Below are 21,287 nucleotides of genomic sequence, written 5' to 3'. Positions count from 1 at the left end.
ATATTTATAAAAGAATAAATATTTAGTTATTAATTTTATTTATTAAATAATTACTTATAAATTTATTGGATGAATAAAGAAATTATATTTATTTTTCTAATTAATAATTAAATAATAAATAACTTTACTTAAGTATAATTATTATGAAATATTTTAATTAATTATTAATTATTAATCAATTAAATTAATAAAATGAACTTAAATAAAATTAAACTAAGAAAATTTAGCTTAAATAAAATGAACATGCAGAGATGCATGCGGTTAAAGGAGGCTAACCGAAATACATACTACCTACCGATCAAGGGGAGTGTCGTATGCAATAATTTTTCCCCGCTTACATTTGCTCCTCTCCCCGAAACCCTCGCGTGCGCCTGCCACCTCAGGTTTCGTCCAAAACTATCGCCTGCGCACCGAACCCTCGCGATGCAGTCTCGGAGCTAGCTGATAACGCATCGTCGGGATTGCGGCTGACAGAGATCCGAAACTCCCTTTTTTCTTTGTCCTCCTGCTCCTCTCCTACCCGAAACCACTGAGGAAGGTGACTTCACATCGTTTTTCTTCGCGCGAAGGGTCCGGCTCGGATTTACGAAATCCACCGATTCAAGGGATTTAGTAAATCCAGGATTTAAGGCCGAAATCCGTGAAATCAAATCCGAGGCTTTATTTTGTCCAAAATGATCGTCCGGCAAAATTTAGGTTAAAACCAGCTTAAATACCGCTCAAAATCCGTTACCAGACAGGCCCTAAAAGCATAGGAAGTGATCCCTTCGTTGCCTTCCCGGCTACATCGCGATTGTTCTTAGCGAAATCGTAAGCGAGGGAGGAGGGACGAAGGGAAACGGAGAGAGATAGCTCTACAAGGATCGGTGTCAGCGAAGGGGAGGTTGTGGTGCTCCGATCCTGGAGTTCGTTAAAATCAAGCATCGAGGCGAAAAGGCGGGAGAGAAAGGAGACCGCGAGGTTCGGGAAAGGGGTGCGGGAGAAGATCGCGTGATTTGCACGAGTGCAGCTCAGTAGGAGAAAAGAAAGACTCCTACGATTCAGAAGAGGCGAGGAGGAATTCATGGAGAAGAGCTTCGATTATACCGTTGATTATGAACGGGAGGAAGGTGAAATACTTGAAGAAGAAGAAGATGGAGGTGGAAGGGAGGGGCCTGGATGGGCTATGGAGGTTGATTCAGAAGTTGAACCCGGGGAAATTAAGATGAACACTGTGGCTCCGGCTAGGAAAAAGGTGTGCTACTTGCTAAGCATTCTATTTTCTTTTTTTTATGATATTATGAATTTGAAGCCTGATTCGGATGGTGAACATTCTGCAGTGAAAACGTTTATTTAAAGTAGTTATGTTCATGCTCATGCTTTGTGTTTCTTAAATTAAGGTTTATAGATGAATTTCCTGATTTGAGGGCCTTGAATTATTAAATTTTATTCTTGGTTTTTGTTTCTTGTACTTGCAGGAGCTCTCACGCAGGGAAGATTTGCTACAAGGTTATTGGAGTTCGCTATTAGGATGATCTTTAACATTGAATTTGTTAAATGAATCTTCTGCTTGTGATGGCTTTGTCCTAGCAGGAAACATGCACTGATTGTGTTTTGGTACTTTTGCAGAACACCATCTGGACAACTTGAACGCTGAAAAGAACATGGAGATTCTGAATCGTTGTGCAAAAGAAAACGATAGAGGCAGTTGCTATTTATTTGATAAAACTTTGGATGCAGCAAACAACATGGGCGAGTATGGAGATTTAGCTCGAGATGACGAAAGGAAAAAGTCAAAATCATTAATCACATCACCTGACAAAGAGAATCACGGGATTATTGATCTAAATGACTTTAGTCATCAAGAAGAATATTCTGACTGTACTTCTAAGATACTTAAATCAAAAAAAAGATTGAAGCAAGAAGAGGATGAAAGAAGAGGATCAGTCGGCAATCATAGATCCATTTCTCGTAAAAGTTCAAAGGTTAGATGCATTGAAGCAGCTCAATCATCATCTTGTGATGTTGTTAACAATGATCAATCAGTATCTGATGATCATAAAAGTGGAGGATTGCACGAGCAACCTCGAAAAACCGATGCAGATGAGAGTATTGAAATGAGCCGGTCTGAAAGATGGATTAAAGAAAGGAGTTATTCTGATCATGAAAGGAGTAGCATGCGTAGTTTGAATAAATATACAAGTAGAAGCCAGGTACTTGATAAAGAGACCTGTGATGAAAGAGAAAGTAATGTCCATAGAAAAAATGATGTGCATGATTACAGACACAACAGTCAGGACAGAGGAAGGGAAGGAATTGACAGGTGGAATGGCAGTCAGGACAGACGAAATGATGTGAATAGGCACAGCAGTGAATACAGAGATAATAATAGGAAAAGAAGCCGTAGTTCGAGTAGATATGATGAACGAGAGAATAAACATGATTGTCGGTATAAGGAGAGGGATCGAGATAGAGAGAGTAAAACTTCTGGTACAAGAGATAGAGAAAGGGAGAGGGAGAGGAAGAGGGAGAGGGAGAGGGACCGATTCAAGGAGAGTGAGAGGATTAGAAACATCAAAGGTGAAAGTGAAAGGGACAAGTATAGCTCTGATAGGGAGACGATCCAAAAAAGGGACAAGAATACCAATTCCTTTGGTGATAGAGAGAGAGTTGATGAAAGGGATAGGCACAGGAGGAGTGGTCATGATAGACAGAGGGATTCTAGGCAATCCAAACACGATGATACCAAATACCAGAAGGAAAGCACAAGAGATAAAACCGATACTATTAATAAGCAAGATTTCAAAGAAGAAAAGCGGAATACTTTGTGGTAAACCCTCAATTTTTTTATAGAATACGTGATTCCTTCAGTTTGCTTAATATTAACTTTAATATGATATCCATAAAAGTGATTATTCTTTGGGGTAAACCCTCAATTTTTTTTTAGAATACGTGATTCCTTCAGTTTGCTTAATATTAACTTTAATATGTTATCCATACAAGTGATTATTCTATCAACACAGGGAGGAAGATGAGGACTACCAAGGGCGAATTGAGCAGCAACTTGCCAAGCAGGAGGAAGAAGATATTGAGAAGATTAAAGAAGAAAGTAGAAAGCGAACACAAGCAATTTTGGAAAAATATAAAAAGCAGGAAAATCAGCAACATCTTGAAGGAGGCAAGTGTTGCTTAATTTATGTTTTTGATTTTTCATGTTACTTCTAATTTTTGTGTTGAGAACATACTTATGACATCCCTATTTGTTTTTCCCAGTACTTATTTGTATACTTGTAACTCTGTTTTAATGTTCTCCACATGCTTCCTTTGCATCAGAGGAGGTATCAATGGAAAAGGATGGTATGCAACAAGATATGCAGAAAATCAATGTTCTTAGCAGCAATGAGGGGGTTGTGGAACAGCAAGATCTTTCAGATGCATTATTTGTTGAACCATCTTTTACTGTGGGCAAATCACCTGTTCAAAATGGTTTTTCAGTTCCTGAGAACATTGGCGCTACATGTGTGCTTGGGGAGGGTAGTCCAAAGGTTAAGTTGTCATTTTTAATACACTATTATTTAAATCTTTATTTTATTTGTACTCCATTTCAATAAAAATATCTAATACATTGTTTGAGCATGTCTTACTGATTGATCGGCAAATTACCTTTATATGTTCATTGATAGTTCTCATTTTGAATATGAGATTCCATAATGTGTATGCGTTTATCTAGCTTTTTCCCACAATGGTCTTTACCTGATATTAAACAAGTGGTAAAAGTTGTACTTGGAGAATCAAAAAAAAGTTTCTATAAAAAAAAATAGTTGGTGGTGAAATAAGAATGTGCAAGAAAAGATAAAATATAAGAAGGTAAGTTATAAAATTTGGTTTAAATATAAAAGCTTATAGAACTGGGAAAAATATCAAACGACTCATAGGGAGTCTAAGAGAACAATCTGTGACGCTAAAAATATTGTGTTTATAATAGATTAGATACTAAGGAGGTTGAAAAATATATGTATAAACTAGCTAGATAAAGAGAATAAAAGTAAAGATTTAACTCAAGTAAAGTGTATTAAAGATGAAAATTAAAAAGTGTTTTTTTTTAGAAAAAGATATTCAAAATGGTTGGGTGAGTTATTTTAATAAACTTTTTAATGAAGTTTCGGAAAATATGATCGACCTTAGTGATCTTAATATTGTTGATAATAATAAAATGTTTCATTTTTACCGTCACATTAGTAAAAAAGAAGTTGAGGGCGCTTTAAAGAAAACAAAGGGTGGAAAGTTTGTAGAACATGATGATATCCCAATTGAAGTGTGAAAATATTTGGGAGATTTGGAAGTTTCTTGGCTAACTAAACTCTTTAATATTATTTTAAAAACTAAAAAAATGCCTGAGGAGTGGAGGAAGAGTATTTTGGTCCCTATTTTTAAGAATAAAAGGGATGCACAAGAGTGTACCAATTATAGAAGAATTAAGTTGATGTGTCGTACTTTAAAATAATGGGAGAGGATAATTGAACATAAGTTAAGACGGATTACAAGCATTTCTCATAATTGATTTGGATTTATGTGGGGCGGGTCTACTGTGGAAGCTATACATTTATTGAGAGGTTTGATGGAGAAGTTCAGAGATAATAAGAAGGTCTACATATGATTTTTATTGATTTAGAAAAAGCTTATGAGTAGGTTCCAAGAGATATCCTTCGGAGAGTTATTTAGAAGAAAGATGTTGATATGAGTTATAGTCTAGTCAATAAAGATATGTATACAAGAAATGTTACTTGTGTTCGAACAGAAGGAGGATTGACCAAATATTTTTATATTTCTGTTGGTTAACATCAGGGATTGGCTTTAAGCCCATATTCTTTTTGCTTTAGTTATGGATGGTCTTACTTGACATTTACCTTGGTGTATGCTTTTTGCTGATGATATCCTTCTCGTGGATAAAATGAAAGAAAAAGCTCAGGAAAAACTTGAGATATGGAGTTCTGCTTTGGAGTCTAAAGGCCTTTGTTTGAGTAGAACTAAAACTGAATACATGGTTTAGTGATAGATCTAGTGACAGAAGTGTAACTATGGGTGATCAAATTATTAAAAGGGGTCAACGCTTTAGATATCTCGAGTCTATTGTTCAAAGTGATGGTGATATTGATGGGGTTGTTATTAGTAGAATTCAAGTTGGTTGGTTGAAATGGAGGAATGCTTTGGACTTATTGTGACTTATTGTGTGATAAAAAGATTAAAAAGTACCGCTTAGACTGAAAGGAAAATTTTATAAGAAGACAGTGAGACCTGAAATGCTATATGGAGAAAAATGCTGGCTTTTAAAAGAGAAGCATAAAACTAAGTTGAGTATTGCCGAGATGAGATTGCTTTGCTGGATGAGTGTCTTGAAATTTTTCACTTAGAGACAGAATGCGAAATGAATATATCCGTGATAGGGTTGTTATAACTCTAGTGACGAAGAAAATTAGAGAGAGCTGTCTTAGATGGTTTGGTCACATTAAGCGTCGACCATCTGATGATCCGATTAGAAGAGTAAATGTTTTAGATTTGACTTAGACTTGTTTTAGATTTGACTTATGTTAAGAAAGACAAAGGTAGACCTAGGATGTCTTGGGCATATTGTATAAAAAATGATCTTAATTTATTAAAATTAATTTAAAACATGACACTAAATAGGATGCAATGGAGAAAAAAGATTCATGTAGCCGACCCCACTTAGTGGGATAAAGGTTTTGTTGTTGTTGGACTTTGCCTGATATGAATTGGTTGGTTTCTAGTTTTGGTCATTGTTAACTTATCTTTCTTTGTAAAAAATCATGCTTGATGTTTGTTTCTTTTTCTACTCGGTTTGTTCAAGTTGGTGTATTATGAATTTTCTTTTTATTAGTTAACATATTCAAGGGAAATGCAAAAAAATAAAAGTTTTATAGACAGACAATACAATCTCATGTTGAACAACATTGCTAAACTTGTTAGCTATTTGGTGTCATACTTATATACAGATCTTAATATTGGAGGATTATGGATATTATGATTCAATGTGCTTTTTACTATGATAGGAATGCTAATGAATAGCTATTTTGTTTATTCTTAAAAATATACTTCTTAAGCATTGAAATTGTACAAAAGACACTATGATGTAACTCATTTTTTTCTTTTATGTTGAACAGGGTGAGAGGTCAGCTGATATGTTTTGTGATGACATATTTGGTGAATCCCCAACAGGTGTTCGGAAAGTGGTAACTTCACTTGTCTTGTATATTGACTGTTTTCTTTTCTTTTTTTTTGGTTTAGAAGAAGTTTTCCTTGCAAATATTAAAGAACAAAGCACTTTGTAAAATTGTGCTTAGTTGTCTGAAATGTTAAATTAGGTAATCTTGCGTAGTGTAGTTTGTTTGGTTTTTTTTAAACATGTAAAATTTGTCTGAAGTTCTTCAGAACCTTTTATTTAATGCTTGACATTATAGCGTTAAATTTATTTTTAAAAAGGTTAAATTTTAAAAGTTCAAACCATGTTAGTTACCAGATTTAACTTTTGGTATTCTCATCACTAATTACTAAAAACGGGTGAATGAAAGAAAACTAGTGTTTTGTAACTCAAATTTACCAGAAAGCAAAGTTATTTTCTTTTTTCTTTGGTGCATAACTTTTCTCTTAGTGATTTTCCTTATATTGAAGGTGATTAGTTTCGGGAACATAAATTTGGGAAGGATTTGAAGTTGACACATCTCTTTGCACTTAATCTTTGGTTTTCAATTTTTTGGTGAAAATCTTGTTAGGTGGGCTACTTTCATAGAAAATCCAATCCTCTTAAATTCCACATCACTTAATTTATCAGCATTTCTTACTTGCCGAAAAACACAGCAGTTTTTTTTATTAGCTCTTATTTTTTGTGTTTCTTTTGGTCAACCACCTTTTATTTTGGGACTTAGCTTTAGGGTTTTTTATGTTGCAATCTGTAGAAATTTTGAGTTTTATTTAGTGAGATTTAAGCAATTGTCTTTTCATATTCATTTAATATAGTTTTTTGTCTTATTTATGATATAATAAAATTTTATTTTGCTTGCTAATTCAATATAATTTAATGTTTATGTCAATGTTCAGCATTTGTAGCCATATTATTAAGGTGTAGTTAGTAAGATTTGAAGCCCATTTAAGAGTTGTGGGTGGAATCAGGAGTGCAAAGGGCGAGGAGCAGAAGACAAGCCTAATAGCAGCCCATATTTAATCAAGGGGTTTATATTGTGATAAAACATAAGATTTTTGGAGGAGCTATTTATTTTTATATATTATTTTGTATGCAGTGGGTTTGGTGACTGGTTAATTGTTGGGACACCATGTAGATATACTAGTTGGTATTTAGCTTGTTTGTACTATTTCATGCTCCCTTTTTCCATTTTCTTCCTGGCATTGTGTTGTGAAATGAGCTTTGGGAGGATGTATGCTGAAATTAGGTTAGGTCATGCTCGATTCTTGTAAGTTTTTTTGGTTGGGCTAAGAAAATTCAACATGAACTTGGGTCCTTCATTATTTTTATTTTTTAATTCAAATGCTCCTTGGCCCTTTTTGTGGTCAGACCCAACCTGGTTCCTTTCTATAAGACATGAATGCATCCTGGGCCTGATTTGTGCTTTACTAATGAATGTATATACTTGCTGGAATACTATAATTTGTTTGTATGACATGCATAGCATGCCTGCAAGTTTGTAAATGAAATGCAGTAGAAATTCCATTTTGGTGTAGCTTTCTGGCTTTCATTGACAATCCGACCCATTTGAAACTTGTTTATATCTAAACGGAGATTTTGATGTGGTTTGGTTCTTTGACCTGTTGAAAAACAACACAATCCTTGGTTGGATTGAGTAAATTGAAAGTTTTTCAGTATGGGATGGTTACCCCTTTTAGTCTTTTCTTATAAGAAAAATGTAGAAGAAAATTTCATGCTGCTTGTAGAATTAAATTTTCTCTTTCCGTTAAGGGATGTGCAGCCCTATTGTTTTGAGTATTAAGATTTTTGTAAGGTGCACAAATCACATGTAATCTTTTTGATGTTTATGTTCCAAATTTTCACACCTCGAGTTATCTGGAAACTAAACATTTGTTCTTTTTAGTCTTTTTATACATTATTAGTTTAGATGACATCTCACTGAAGCATCCTGTTCATTTTGTACTTCTTTTCAAAGTAACCGCAATTTGGAAGCTCAATTTTTTTTAGCTATTTTCGTGAAGCTTCTCCTATATTTACCATATGATGGTTGTTCTTGTTTTTTTTCCAGGGTAAGGATGATTTTATGAAAATTGATGGAAATGGTCTTCATGACAACTGGGATGATGCTGAAGGTTACTATAGTAAGTATGATATTCTTTCTCTTCATTTATTTCTTATTTTAAAGTTTTTTTTTTTCCTTTTTTGGCAACCATATAACTTAATTTTATAACCTGTTGGTACAGTTTACAGGCTTGGGGAAGTGCTGGATGGACGTTACGAAGTTATTGCAGCACATGGTAAAGGAGTTTTTTCTACTGTTGTTCGTGCGAAGGATCTGAAATGTGGAAAAAGTGATCCTGAAGAAGTTGCCATAAAAATTATTAGGAGCAATGACACCATGTAAGTGAAGATCCAACTTGGTTGCATCAATTGTCTTTCATAATGTTTAATTTTTAGTCTGCTAGTAATAATTTAACTCTGTATTTGAAAATTTATGCTGGGAGAAGTTTCAATATGGAAGTTAACAACATACTAATTTACTTAGTCATGCTAACATTATAGATATTTTCAGTCTTATTATTATTATTATTATTATTTTGATTGGATGTAATATGGCAGGTACAAGGCAGGCATGGAAGAGCTTGTCATTCTGAAGAAGCTTGCTGGTGCAGATCCTGAGGACAAACGCCACTGTGTTAGGTTTCTTTCGAGTTTCAAGTATCGGAATCATCTTTGTTTAGTTTTTGAATCACTTCATATGAATCTCCGTGAGGTTTTAAAGAAATTTGGTCGTAATATTGGGCTTAGACTGACTGCTGTGAGGGCCTACGCAAAGCAGCTCTTCATTGCGTTGAAGCATCTAAGAAATTGTGGAGTTCTGCACTGCGATATAAAGCCAGATAATATGCTGGTATACTGCTTATTTAACAGCTTCAAATTACACTTTGCCACATCTGTAGACCTTTTTGAATATGTTTTTGTTTATACCAATATACTTGTTTGTTTTATCATTCATATGGTTGATTTTTTTTACATATTATCTCTCTTTTCGCTGCTCAACTACAAGTCCAATTTTTTCAATAAGCACTTTTTAATGCTTACGCAGGTGAATGAGGCCAAGAACGTGCTAAAGCTTTGTGACTTTGGCAATGCCATGTTTGCTGGTAAGAATGATATCACACCCTATCTTGTTAGCCGCTTTTATCGCGCCCCCGAAATAAGTAAGTTTAATTCTCTAACTCATCTAGTTAGTTTCTGCTATATATTTTTTTACCATTTTGGCCAAATTTGTGGCTGATAGTCATTCTTTTTGCTCTTTGTTTGATTACTACTTTTCTTTTGCAGTTCTTGGATTGTCGTACGATCATCCCTTGGACATTTGGTCAGTTGGATGCTGCTTGTTCGAGCTGTACACTGGGAAAGTCTTGTTTCCTGGCCCCTCTAACAATGATATGCTCCGCCTCCACATGGAGTTGAAGGGTCCTTTTCCCAAAAAAATGCTTCGAAAGGTGACATTTCTAAGCATTATGACCGTTTCATACCCTCCACAAATAAAATATCTTGAAATTTTTTTGATGGAAAATTCTCCTCTTAGCTGCTTCTTTATTAAAGTAAATTGTTTCCTGGATGCTATTGGGTTGACATTTAGAATTTTTATGTGAAATACTATGCTTACGAAAGCATAGGTATGGGTTGCTATGGTTTCCTCGTCATATGTCATACGTCATTTAAGAATATATTAAATTCCACCATGAAAAATTTTACTATTTCTTATGCATGCTTTGAGATTTTTTTCAATACAAATTTCTCATTACTTGCATGTCAAATCTTTGAACTTTCCATCCTGAGCCTATATTTGAGCGCTTTTAGGCTATGCTAATTGTTTCATATCCAATATTATGCATTATGCCTATAAAGGATATATTAAATTCTTTGGAGATCTGCTTCTGTTAACATTGCGTGTGGAAAAAAATTGGGTTGATCTGGATGTATTTTATACCAATTTGATTTGCTTTGAGATGAGTGTCATATATGGCTTATCAATTAACTTTTATATTGTTCTTATCTCATTTGAAACCCAATTGGTAGAAAATCCATTCCGGCCAACTTTGGCTTAGGATATCCTGATCTAAAACTTTCTACTTGGCGTGCTTGAAGGGGTTTTGTTAATTTGGTAGAAAAGAAGTTCTGAATAGCATTGAAAGAATATAATACATTTTGAATTGCTTTATTACAGGCTGAAATTCATAAAACGGGTATATTATTTTCACAATCAACAAGTTGCTACTATACTCTGGCTGGCTGATTTTTCTTTACAACTAAAAAGTGAAAGCTTACATGCAGGTTTAACTGATCTTCGGAAACAAGGAGAAAATATATAGGAATGTTTAAGGCAAAAAACAGCATTTGAGAGATGGCATGGTTTATAATAGTATGGAAGGTTTAAGAAATAGTCAGAGAACGGCTAGGATGGAGATTGTGAGAATAAGTGTAAGATAAAAGAATCATTGCTGTGCTTAGCTTAGCCAACAGAGCTAAAGTTTATGATAATGACATTGACAGAAGAACAGTTTGTTTATACTGGACATGTTTTTTACTTGAACTTGTTTGCTTTTTTGGTAACTTCTATGTGATTGAAACCACTTTTGATGTGTATGCTGCACATCCATTTTTGCATGGTTTAGTTTACGTTTTATGCCTTCCTTATATATGCATGCATAAAAAATTTGGGTGCATCTTACAAAGGATCCTTTTCCCAAGGGAGGATTGGCACTAGTGTATAACCTTGTGCCACACGGTTCCTTTATTTAGCAAGCTGCATGGTTTGATTCTTCAGTTCCTTTTGCCTTGCCTAGACTCTCTATCTGTTGAGTAAAGCCTGTAGTTAGTATCAAAGAGTTACCTTTTCACGGATTCATTTTGATATAATGTAGGGTGCATTTATTGATCAGCATTTTGACCAAGATCTGAATTTCCATGCTACGGAGGATGACCCTGTTACAAAGAAGGTATTAACTTCTGCTTTCTGTTTTGTATGTATATATGTAGGGGTGTGTGTGTGTGTATATATATATATATAGTCTTTTGTAGAAATGGTTAAATTGCATCATGTTTTTACAGACTGTAAAAAGGCTGCTTCTTAATATCAAAACAAAGGATATTGGCAGTATTATTTCGGGTTCTCCTGGGGAGGACCCCAAAATGTTGGCAAATTTCAAAGATCTTCTTGAAAGAGTATTTATACTTGATCCAGAAAAGAGGATGACAGTATCACAAGCATTGAGCCATCCATTCATCACGGGCAAGTGACTTAAGATGCTGATTTTCTGACCAAAAAAAGTTAAATTAGCTGTGATGTCAATTTATACTTATCACATCTAATTTTTTCGCGCTGTCTTATCAAATTATGCACGGGCTGAGCGCATTTGGTTCAGTTTGGAGTCTGTTTGCATCCACCAGACATGGAATAGGATGGTGGTTGATTTAAAGGCCTTGCTAGTGGTGGTTCTAATCAGTGGGATGTGTTCTGTTTTCTTGTAAGACAACTAGCCTAAGGTGTTTTAGCCTCATGTAAAATCATTCTTAAGTGCTTTTTGATGATTTTTATAAACCATTTACTTCTGTTTTATCTGTTATCATTTATAGTTTTCATTCCGGGTGCTTCTCAATTGTGCAAATATTAATTGATGTTTTTTCTCAACCTCCTAACCTGGAATGTCTTGTCCGGTGGCTCATTGAGAAGCCAGTGACTGGCCTTCTGCCAATTCCATTTAGCTGATTTTATAGATTATGTTCTTTCTTATCACTTGGCTACTATTTCATATTTTACTTTTAAGGCGTACTGATGGCGTTCTGGTTTTACTTCCCTGCTCCTTGAATATTTGCTTAATTATTTGAATGCAATTTCCTTAATTTTTAGAACTACATTGTCCCTAGAGAGTCTAATTCAGTCTTTGATCCAGGGTTTTTGCCAGTCTATTCGCTATCACTTCAATGTATTAGAAGACAAGGCAACTGAAAGAAGGTACCCTGGTTTGTTTGCTGGGAAGCTTTACGTGTAAATAACACATGAGATCATCTGTTTTCAAAGATCTGGCTTCATTATGTTGGAAAAAATAATCTAAATAAAATAGGAAACTGTAAATTGTAATATTGCACCAATTATCCATATTTTCTGTTGCAATCTCATGTTCTCTTTGTGCTTTAATATTCAAATTTATTATCACCCAAATATCCCAAGCATTCATGTGTTAGGGGTGGATACTAGGGCTTCAATCGATTTACAATCAAAACCACGCCGCGGAAAAATGATCACATCAATTTGAGAAATACGGAGTAAATAGTGAATAGAAGCACACAAATTAATCCTAAAAAGCAAACCAAGATTTAACATGGAAAAAACCAAGAATAGGAAAAAATCACGGAGTCACATCACATCACACCAAAATTCTACCGTGAAAGGAGACAAAAATTTACACCACTCGGATCTTTTATCTACATTACCGGAACTTACAAGAATTCATCTACAAATCTTCTCTTGATCGCACAAGAGAAATTACATGATCCTAAATCCACCACTTGAACTTCCAGCTCAACATAAAAGCCCTTCGAAAGTTCACTGTGAGCCAAAAAGACTTGCTTACTCTGATTCGAGGGATTAAAAACTGAATTGGGAGACAAAACGCACCAGGCATAAATCACACCGCTCCTTTGCGTAATTAGCCCGACCACTCTGTTTCAGAGCTTGGAATGAAGGAAAATTGCAACATTGGTGCGCCACTTCGTGGTTTAATTACGCCACCCGCTTTTTTTCACTGTGTGGAACGAAAGAGCTGTTAGATAGGTAAGCCACCTTGTGAATAGTTTTGTTGGCTGAAATTCTTGTTTTGCGGCTGCGAGTTCTTTTTTGGGCTTCATATCACAACAATCTTTCACTGGGAGATTGATAGCTCCCAACACTTCTCCTCCAAATATGTACCAACGTCTATACAATCTTCATAGTTTTGTAACGTAGTGTGGATCATCTTCGGTCTCAACTTTCCTGGAATCCAACTAAAGCCAAACATAACTCCATTTTCTCAATAATCATCATCTTAATCAACATTTCTGCAAGATTCTGAGTCGTGTATATCTTCTCCACGAGTAACTGCCCATCTTTTAATAGAAAGTGATATCTTAGCTAAATATATTTCGCCATGAAATTCTTAGCAAAATGAATAGTACTCATAGTGTCACTATAAAAATTTTCATTCCCTTGTTTCTTATCTAGTTTTTTCATAAAACTCTGCAGCCAAATCATCTTCTTGTTAGTAATAGTGATAGCAGTGTATTCGGTTTCCGTAGTTGAAAGTGCAATTATCTTTTGTAGTGTGAAAACACAACACACAAATGTATTTTCCAAAGTGAAAACATACCTTGTCGTCATACCTTAATCCACAAATTTCTGTAGACTGATTCCTGCACTTTCAAAGTAAGGTGTCATGTTGACTGCTCATCTTAAATACCTTAAAATTCACTTCACTGCCTCGCTATGATGCTTTCCTGGATTACCAATGTACTTGCTAATCACTACTACATAAACAATATCCTATGTTGGACGGATACAAACATAAGGACACAGACACGATACGATACAAATATTAGACATGTTTATTATTGAAAATATAGGACATGGATATGCGTCAGACACATTATTATAATAAGAATTCTTAATATATATATATATAACTAGTAAACTCCTAAAATAACTTCACTAAATGATGCCCAAGGCGCTGTTATCTTTTGGTTTTATTTTTATTTCATTTTCAAAAATATAATTATTTAATGTATTTTTTGTATATTTTATTTTTTATTTTTAAAAATAAATTAAATTATATTGAAAAAGAATTAAAATATATAAAAAATATATATATGTATTATTTTGTATTTTATAATTAATTTTTGATTAAAAGAAACAAAATGACCAATGGCTTCTTTGGCACCAAATTCTTATGTATTTACATATCTAGCACCCAAATTTTGATTTTTATATTTGTCAACCAAATCATTCATATCACATGTAATATAATATTAGGTTCAATTTTAAAAAGTGATACACATTTTCATATATATGTAAGGTGACATATGTAAAAATTGAAATGTAACTGTTAAAATTATAAATACAAAAAAATTGACTGATATGTATCCAAATTTTTCTTTAATTTTACCAAAAATATATGTATTATTTAATTTTAGTTTTAATTTTTTTTTAAAAAATTTAATTCATTAATTTAGGACACGCGTGTCTTGTGTATAACTAATGTATCTTTTTTTAATATTGTTTAAATCGAGCACTTGTATGTCCTGATAGAACCGCGTCGAAGTCTTGTTCGTGTCCAATACATGTCTGACACTACACGACTCGTTAGAAGCATACGAAGTTCTTTCGATTTATGCTTTATTTTCAGACTTCGGAGATAATTTCATAGATAGCCTGAAGTGACTTCTTAAGGAAGTGCACACTAGTTGTCTCACTTATGTTGAATCTCTATATGATCTTCTCAACATATTCCGCATGAGACAACTTTAGTGTACTTGTACCCATGTCCCTGTTGATTCTCATCTCGATGATCTTAGTTGAACCTAAATTCTTCATCTCAAATTTTTTTGATATTTGCTTATTCAAGTTTTTAATTTTTTGCCCCTGCAATTAGCATGTCATCTACATACAAAAGAAGCAAGATATAACAATTATTAAAATTGTTTATGAAGCAACAATGATCTGTCAAGCACTTAATTTACCAATTGTCAGACTTGAACATGTCAAATCTCACGTACCTCTATCTATTTAGACATTTCTTCAACCTGCTGACTAATTTTTTTCTCTAGAATTTCATAACCCTATGGTTGCACCATATACTATTTTTTTATATCTCCATGTAAAAAGACTGTGTTTACATTCATCTGCTTCATATGTAGATCTTTCTCTGTTACTAAGCTCATCACAACTCTGACAATTGTCATCTTCATTGTAGGGGAACAGATCTCAGTGTAGTCCACTCCTTTTTGTTGAAATTTCTTAACAACAAGTCTTGTCTAGTAATGTTTAGTTTTCAACTTGTAGACCCATTTATTGTGTTGTGCTCTTTTATCATCTAGTAATATCGCTAAGTCCCATGTATGATTTGGCTTTAGTAATTACATTTCATCATCCGTTACAGGCCCTCGCTCCTTTGATTCTTCAACTTGAGTAACATTTTCATAACACTCTGGTTCACCACTATTGTTAGCAACAATCAGTACAAAGAAGAACAGTACCTCTGTGCCTGTCTTGAGATTCAGATGCGTCTCCTGACTTTAGTAGCAGGTGACTAAAAACTTTCCATGTTTCAGATTGATGACTTCTTTCTTCACCATCCTGATTACCATTAGTTTCTATCTTAACATGTGTGGATTTTTCTAGAGTAACTGGCGGATAATTCTGAGTTATGCTCCTATTTGTACATATTTATTTCATTGAGAGCAACATCTTTACTCCTAATGAACTTTTGATTCTCATAATTGCAGAATTTGTAGTCAAATTTATATGTCATGCTAAATGAAAATGCAGTTGAAAAATTTTGAGTCATGTTTACTTCTTGATGCTGCATCAACATGAACATATGTGGAACCACCAAATATCTTCAGATGAGACAGATTTACATTTTTGTCCATCCAAACTTATTGAAGTAAGCCTTCATTCAAAGATACCGATAGAATTTGATTGATCAAATAAAGAACAGTGTTTGTTGCTTTTGCCCAGAATTGTCTTGACAAACCTTCTTGCAACCTTATAAGCTTGGCATGCTCAATGATGATTCTATTCATATGTTCAACCACACTGTTTTACGGTGGTGTCCTTAGAGCAGTGAAGTGATGCTGTTCTTCTTTATAACATAGTATTTTCTGACATCTGATTACGATACTGACTTCCATTTTCTCATCGGAGACACTTAAACCTCAAGCTTCTCAATTTTTACTGCGACTTTTTAATTCTTAATCACTTCAAATAAACAGATTAATACTTTAAAAAGTAAACACTTACCTTTCTTGTGCGATTGTTAATGGAAGTGACAACACTGTCTGAACCTCCAATGGATTGAAATGGAGCAAGCCCTATTACATCAGTATATACTAACTCTAATTGCTTTAACTTCACAATTGACTTACTTTTGGGGAAATAAACTTTATTGTTCTTGTGATATATGCAATCTTCACAGAACTCTAAATTCACAAATTTCAAAACTTGAAGCTTGTTCTTTGAAAGTAAAAATTTCATGTCATTCTCGTTCATATGACCAAACCTGCAGTGTGAAAGACTTGCATCTACTTTGGTTCTAGTCACATTGATGGATTATGCCATCCCATTGATCACGTAAATAGTGCCTTCAATGTTGATCCGAGCCATCACCCTTGCCCTTCTTGTCACCTTTCACAAATCACTCATGATCAAATTTTTTCTTTAGACTTAAATGTGTCTAATTTCACTAAGCTTTCAGACTCTTGCATATGACAACATGATATCAATATGATCCTTTTCTTTGAGATTGCAGACTTTGTTATCTCTGAAATAAACCTTCTCTAAATTACTCTAAGTGTAATTTTTGAACACCTCTTTATGGGGTGTGTATGAAAAGATGCACCTGAATCTACTATCTAAGATTCAATATTGACTGGGTATAAAATCAGGGAGTCACGACATTTATAAAGGGATTTCTGTCTTGACCTCCAACACCAATGTTATTTGTAGTTTTGCAGTCATTGAATTGTTTCGTTCTTTTCACAATTCCAATATTCATCTTTGCTATTTCCTCTATCTAACCTGGGCTTTTCTCTTCTGGACTTAAATTTTTCTATCTGTATTCTTATCTAGATTTTTTCCCCATTTTTAACATTCAACGCAAAACTTAAAAGGTCGTCATTTACTGTCTTTCTACGAACTTCTTCATTCAACATTCTACGAACTTCTTCATTCAACATTAACCCAATAATGCCATTGAAGTTCAACTTCATATGACCTGAAGAGTTAGTCACCGTCGTGACCAATTCATCCCAGCCGTCCGTCAATGAAAATAAAATTAACATTGCCCTGACCTCATCATCAAATTTATATCCATATAACATAACTGACCTATCGCAATATTAAAATTATTCAACTGTTCAGTCATCGAACTGTCTTCTATCATTTTCTCATCAACAAAATTTTATTTTAAGCACAATATTTCTCATACATTATTATCAGTGAAGTCATGAGATCTATCATAGTTTTCTTATTCACTTTGTTGAACGTAATAGACAACGATAGTGAAAGAGGGATCAAATATAGGGTCGTTCGATCCTACACTTCACATTCGCTCAGTGTCATTGTTTCAGGCTTCTTAGAGATTTCTTATCGTGGCAAATAATGTTTCTTCTGATATAGCAAATCTTTTACTTCCCTTTTTTAGAACATAAAGTTTGATCCATTAAACTTCTTCACTTTGTACCTCATTTCGTCGGTCATTGCTCCCACTTGAATCTAAGAACTTCATAAAAGAACTCCTGTTCTGAAACCACTTGCTAGGGATAGATGCTAGTGCTTTGATCGTTTTACAATAAAAAATACACTATAGAAAAATGAGCTCATTAATTTGAGAAATTCAAAGTAAAATATCGAGCAGAAACACAAAATAAAGTTATCTCATAAAGATATCAAAATTTAATGTGAAAAAACTTGAGAACATGAAAAAATCACGAAGCCACACAATACCAAACTTTTACTACGATAATAGAAATATGCAGAAATTTATGCCACTCAACTCTTCTCTCCACCATGAACTTACAAGAATTCTGCTCCAAAATCTCTTTTATTTGCACTAGAAATTACACTAGCAAAATCCACCTCTCAAACTTCACCGTTCCACACAAAACCCTTTCGAGAGTTCACTGTGCTCCAAAAAGATTCGCTTGCTCTAAATTGAGGGCTTAAAAACTGAATCGGGAGACACATCGCACCTGGCATGATTGCCTGCTCCTCGGTCTAATTATGCCAACAGCTCTGTTTCAGAGCCTGGAATGAAGGAAACCGTGGCATAGGTATGCCTTTCCTCTGTGTAATTACCCTACCCGCCTTGTTTCACAGCTAAAACGAAAGATCTGCAAAATAGATGCTGCACTCTGGGCGTAGTTATGCCGTCTGGAATTCCTGTTTTACGGTTGTCGGTGCTTTTTTAGGCTCCATATCTCAACATCATAAACTCTTGAAAGATGTACTTTGAGAGCTTACCTTTTTTTTTTTTTTTGTTTTTTTTCTTAACTTTTTTTTCTTACTATGATTTAGTAAACCTGAAAATAGTTTTGTATAATATCTGATCCATATTTTGGTTTCTGGAAGCCTCTGCCTCTGCACTGGAATTGGCTGGATGATCATCTCGTTCCAAGGAAACTTTAACATGGTAAATTTGTTTTGAACTATTACTTTCTTCTAATGATTTTTTTTCTTAAGCTTTTCAGTTTTAATGGTTTTACTGGTTTCCATTTGACAACTTTATTAACATTGCTTCTTTTTGTTTCTAGGGAAGAATTTCTTCTTCCAAGGAATGCAAGTTTTCCATGTTACACTTTCGCTTTAGGTATGCATTTATGACTATTTTCTAAATTGAGATAAAATGTGTGCTGTTCTGTGCTCTATTATACGTTAACGGATCTGCATCTCTTGGTGATGAATGTGCTGGTTCTCAGCCCTTGAGCTTAGGAAAGTTTAAGATACATGCACTGGTTTACATAATGATTAAGCCTGGTGCAATGATTTATTCTCATGATTTTTTTGACTTGATGATTTTAAATCATGAAAAGAATCACTTTAATACGCTGGGACAATGCTGCATTTTAACCTCTCTTCAAACTCCTTATTCACGTATCTGTACTATTGATTAACTCCACTGGAGACCCCTATTGATGGGAGCGTTACTCCCACGTTTGTTTATTAATATTGAGTTGTTGTGGACTACTTGTAATGAAAATAAATTTTAAGTTAAATTATATATGGAGGTCTTGGTCACTATTTATAAAAACCCTGTAGTTGATCTTCAATGTGCAAAATCATAGCATTGTTAAAAAAAATAGCTGGAAAGTTGGGTCATCGAACTATATATGTTACTATTGATTCTTGTATATGTAAAGTTGTGAGATCCTCCTTTTCCTCGATAAAACCCAGATTTCTCTTCCCTAACTTTATTCACTTCCAACTTGGGTGCCAGACTTCACTATTTTACTTGGGTTTTTAATTTTATTGCAATTATATGCTCATGTCATCGGCTTCTTGCAAATAAGATCAACACAGCATATGTAGCTGTTGCCATCTTTCAAGATTGAGGCCCATTAGTAAGTTTTGCCAGTGTAGGCGGCATGCAACAGTGGAGATATCTCAACCTACTGCATATTGAGGCGTGATAATTTTTACTCTTGCAATCAATATTTATGAATTCCTTGAGCGGTGTGAACATTATAGCGTCAAATCTCTTCTGCTATTTGCAACACATTCCCTTTTCATAATGATCGCATGGATCTTCCAACTGAAATCTGGAATGGATCAGTTGAAGAAGCGCCTAGCTAATGTAACTTTAATTTGCACATTTTGCAATGAGTGCAGGACTGATTTAGAAAAATCTAGCCAAATTGAAATATTTCTTTTTCTATCTCATGTTTGTCTTATAGGTGATTTTATTGCTGTAACTCTAATGAATACGATTTTGGCATAGCTAAAGTTTCATTTCTTCTTCAGCAAGCGTACTAAAGGCAATTAAAAAATTAACAGTAGAACATCAATCTATACAACAACAACAAGCCTTTATCCCACTAAGTGGGGTCGGCTACATGAATGCTTTTTCTTCTTTTAGTGATTTTTATAATATATTAGATGCTAAAGAGGATGAAAAATGTTTGTATAAACTAGCTAAATAAAGAGAAAAGAAAAACAAAGATTTAACTCAAGTAAATTGTATTAAAGATGAAAATCAAAATGTGCTTTTTTAGAAAGATATTCAACATAGGTGGGTGAGATATTTTGATAAACTTTTCAATGAAGTCTGTGAAAATACGATCGATCTTAGTGATCTTAATAGCGTTAATAATATTCAAATGTTTATTTTTACCGCCGTTGTAGTAACAAAGAATTTGAGAAGGCTTTAAATAAAATCAAGGGTGAAAAATGGGGCCTGATGATTTTCCAATTGAAGTGTGGAAATATTTAGGAGATTTGAGAATTTTTTGGCTTACTAAACTCTTTAATTTTATTTTAAAACCTAAAATAATGCCTGAGTGGAGGAAGAGTATTTTGGTCCCCAATTTTAAGAATAAAGGGGATGCACAAAAATGTGCAAATTATAGAGGAATTAAGCTAATGTGTCATACTTTAAAATTATGTGAGGGGATAATTGAACATAGGTCAAGACGTGATGCAAATATTTCTTATATCAGTTTGGATCTATGTTGGGTAGGTCTATTATGGAAGCTATACGTTTATTGTGAGGTTTGATGGAGAAGTGTAGATAGAATAAGGAGGATTTACATATGATTTTTATTGATTTAGAAAAAGCATACCCTATGGTTCTAAGAGAAGTCTTTTGGAGAGTTCTAGAGAAGAAATGTGTTGATATGACCTATATTCAAGTTATTAAAGATATGTATACTAGAGTTGTTACTTTTGTTTGAACAGAAGGAGGATTGACCAAGTTTTTTTCTACTTCAGTTGGATTACATTAGGGATCGGCTTTAAGCCCATATCTTTTTGCTTTAGTTTTGGATGCTCTTACTGGACATGTACTGGAGGATATACCTTGGTGTATTTTTTTGTTGATGATATTCTTATTGTGGATAAGACTAGAGAAAGAGTTTAGGGAAATCTTGAATTATGGAGGTCTACAGTGGAGGAGTCTAAAGGACTTCGTTTGAGTAGAACTAAAACTGAATGCATTTAATGTAATTTTAGTAGCAGTAGCTCTAGTAACAAAGTTGTAACTATGGGTGATCAAATCATTAAAAGTTGTGAACGTTTTAAATATCTTGGGTCAATTGTTCAAAGTGATGATAATAT

The 21,287-nt window shown here is 34.1% G+C and overlaps 1 protein-coding gene across 10 annotated transcripts in view; it reads left to right on the top strand.

Annotated features, from left to right (window-relative positions):
- Window positions 1–283: 283 nt before the first annotated feature.
- LOC110029496 (serine/threonine-protein kinase prp4) overlaps window positions 284–21,287 on the top strand; it is a 40,837-nt gene continuing 19,833 nt past the window's right edge. For 5 of the 10 annotated variants that reach the window (XM_020731805.1, XM_020731809.1, XM_020731804.1 and 2 more), the window contains exons 1-16: window positions 284–1,234; window positions 1,458–1,488; window positions 1,609–2,809; window positions 3,003–3,157; window positions 3,313–3,524; window positions 6,159–6,227; window positions 8,265–8,337; window positions 8,440–8,596; window positions 8,816–9,107; window positions 9,303–9,417; window positions 9,542–9,705; window positions 11,131–11,205; window positions 11,318–11,733; window positions 12,160–12,221; window positions 18,588–18,648; window positions 18,770–18,825. In XM_020731805.1, the coding sequence (XP_020587464.1) occupies window positions 1,064–1,234; window positions 1,458–1,488; window positions 1,609–2,809; window positions 3,003–3,157; window positions 3,313–3,524; window positions 6,159–6,227; window positions 8,265–8,337; window positions 8,440–8,596; window positions 8,816–9,107; window positions 9,303–9,417; window positions 9,542–9,705; window positions 11,131–11,205; window positions 11,318–11,506 (2,904 nt within the window). In that variant the 5' untranslated portion in view covers window positions 284–1,063 and the 3' untranslated portion in view covers window positions 11,507–11,733; window positions 12,160–12,221; window positions 18,588–18,648; window positions 18,770–18,825. Of the gene's footprint in view, window positions 1,235–1,457; window positions 1,489–1,608; window positions 2,810–3,002; window positions 3,158–3,312; window positions 3,525–6,158; window positions 6,228–8,264; window positions 8,338–8,439; window positions 8,597–8,815; window positions 9,108–9,302; window positions 9,418–9,541; window positions 9,706–11,130; window positions 11,206–11,317; window positions 11,734–12,159; window positions 12,222–15,396; window positions 15,543–18,587; window positions 18,649–18,769; window positions 19,565–21,287 lie in introns of those variants that run through there. The other 5 variants (XM_020731810.1, XM_020731812.1, XM_020731813.1 and 2 more) reach the window with 5 other exon arrangements.

This window comes from Phalaenopsis equestris, unplaced genomic scaffold, assembly GCF_001263595.1.
Source record: "Phalaenopsis equestris unplaced genomic scaffold, ASM126359v1 Scaffold000580, whole genome shotgun sequence".
NCBI lineage: Eukaryota > Viridiplantae > Streptophyta > Magnoliopsida > Asparagales > Orchidaceae > Phalaenopsis > Phalaenopsis equestris.
The sequence above is the reverse complement of the archived record's forward strand: the minus strand, read 5'-3'. Positions and strand labels throughout refer to the sequence as shown.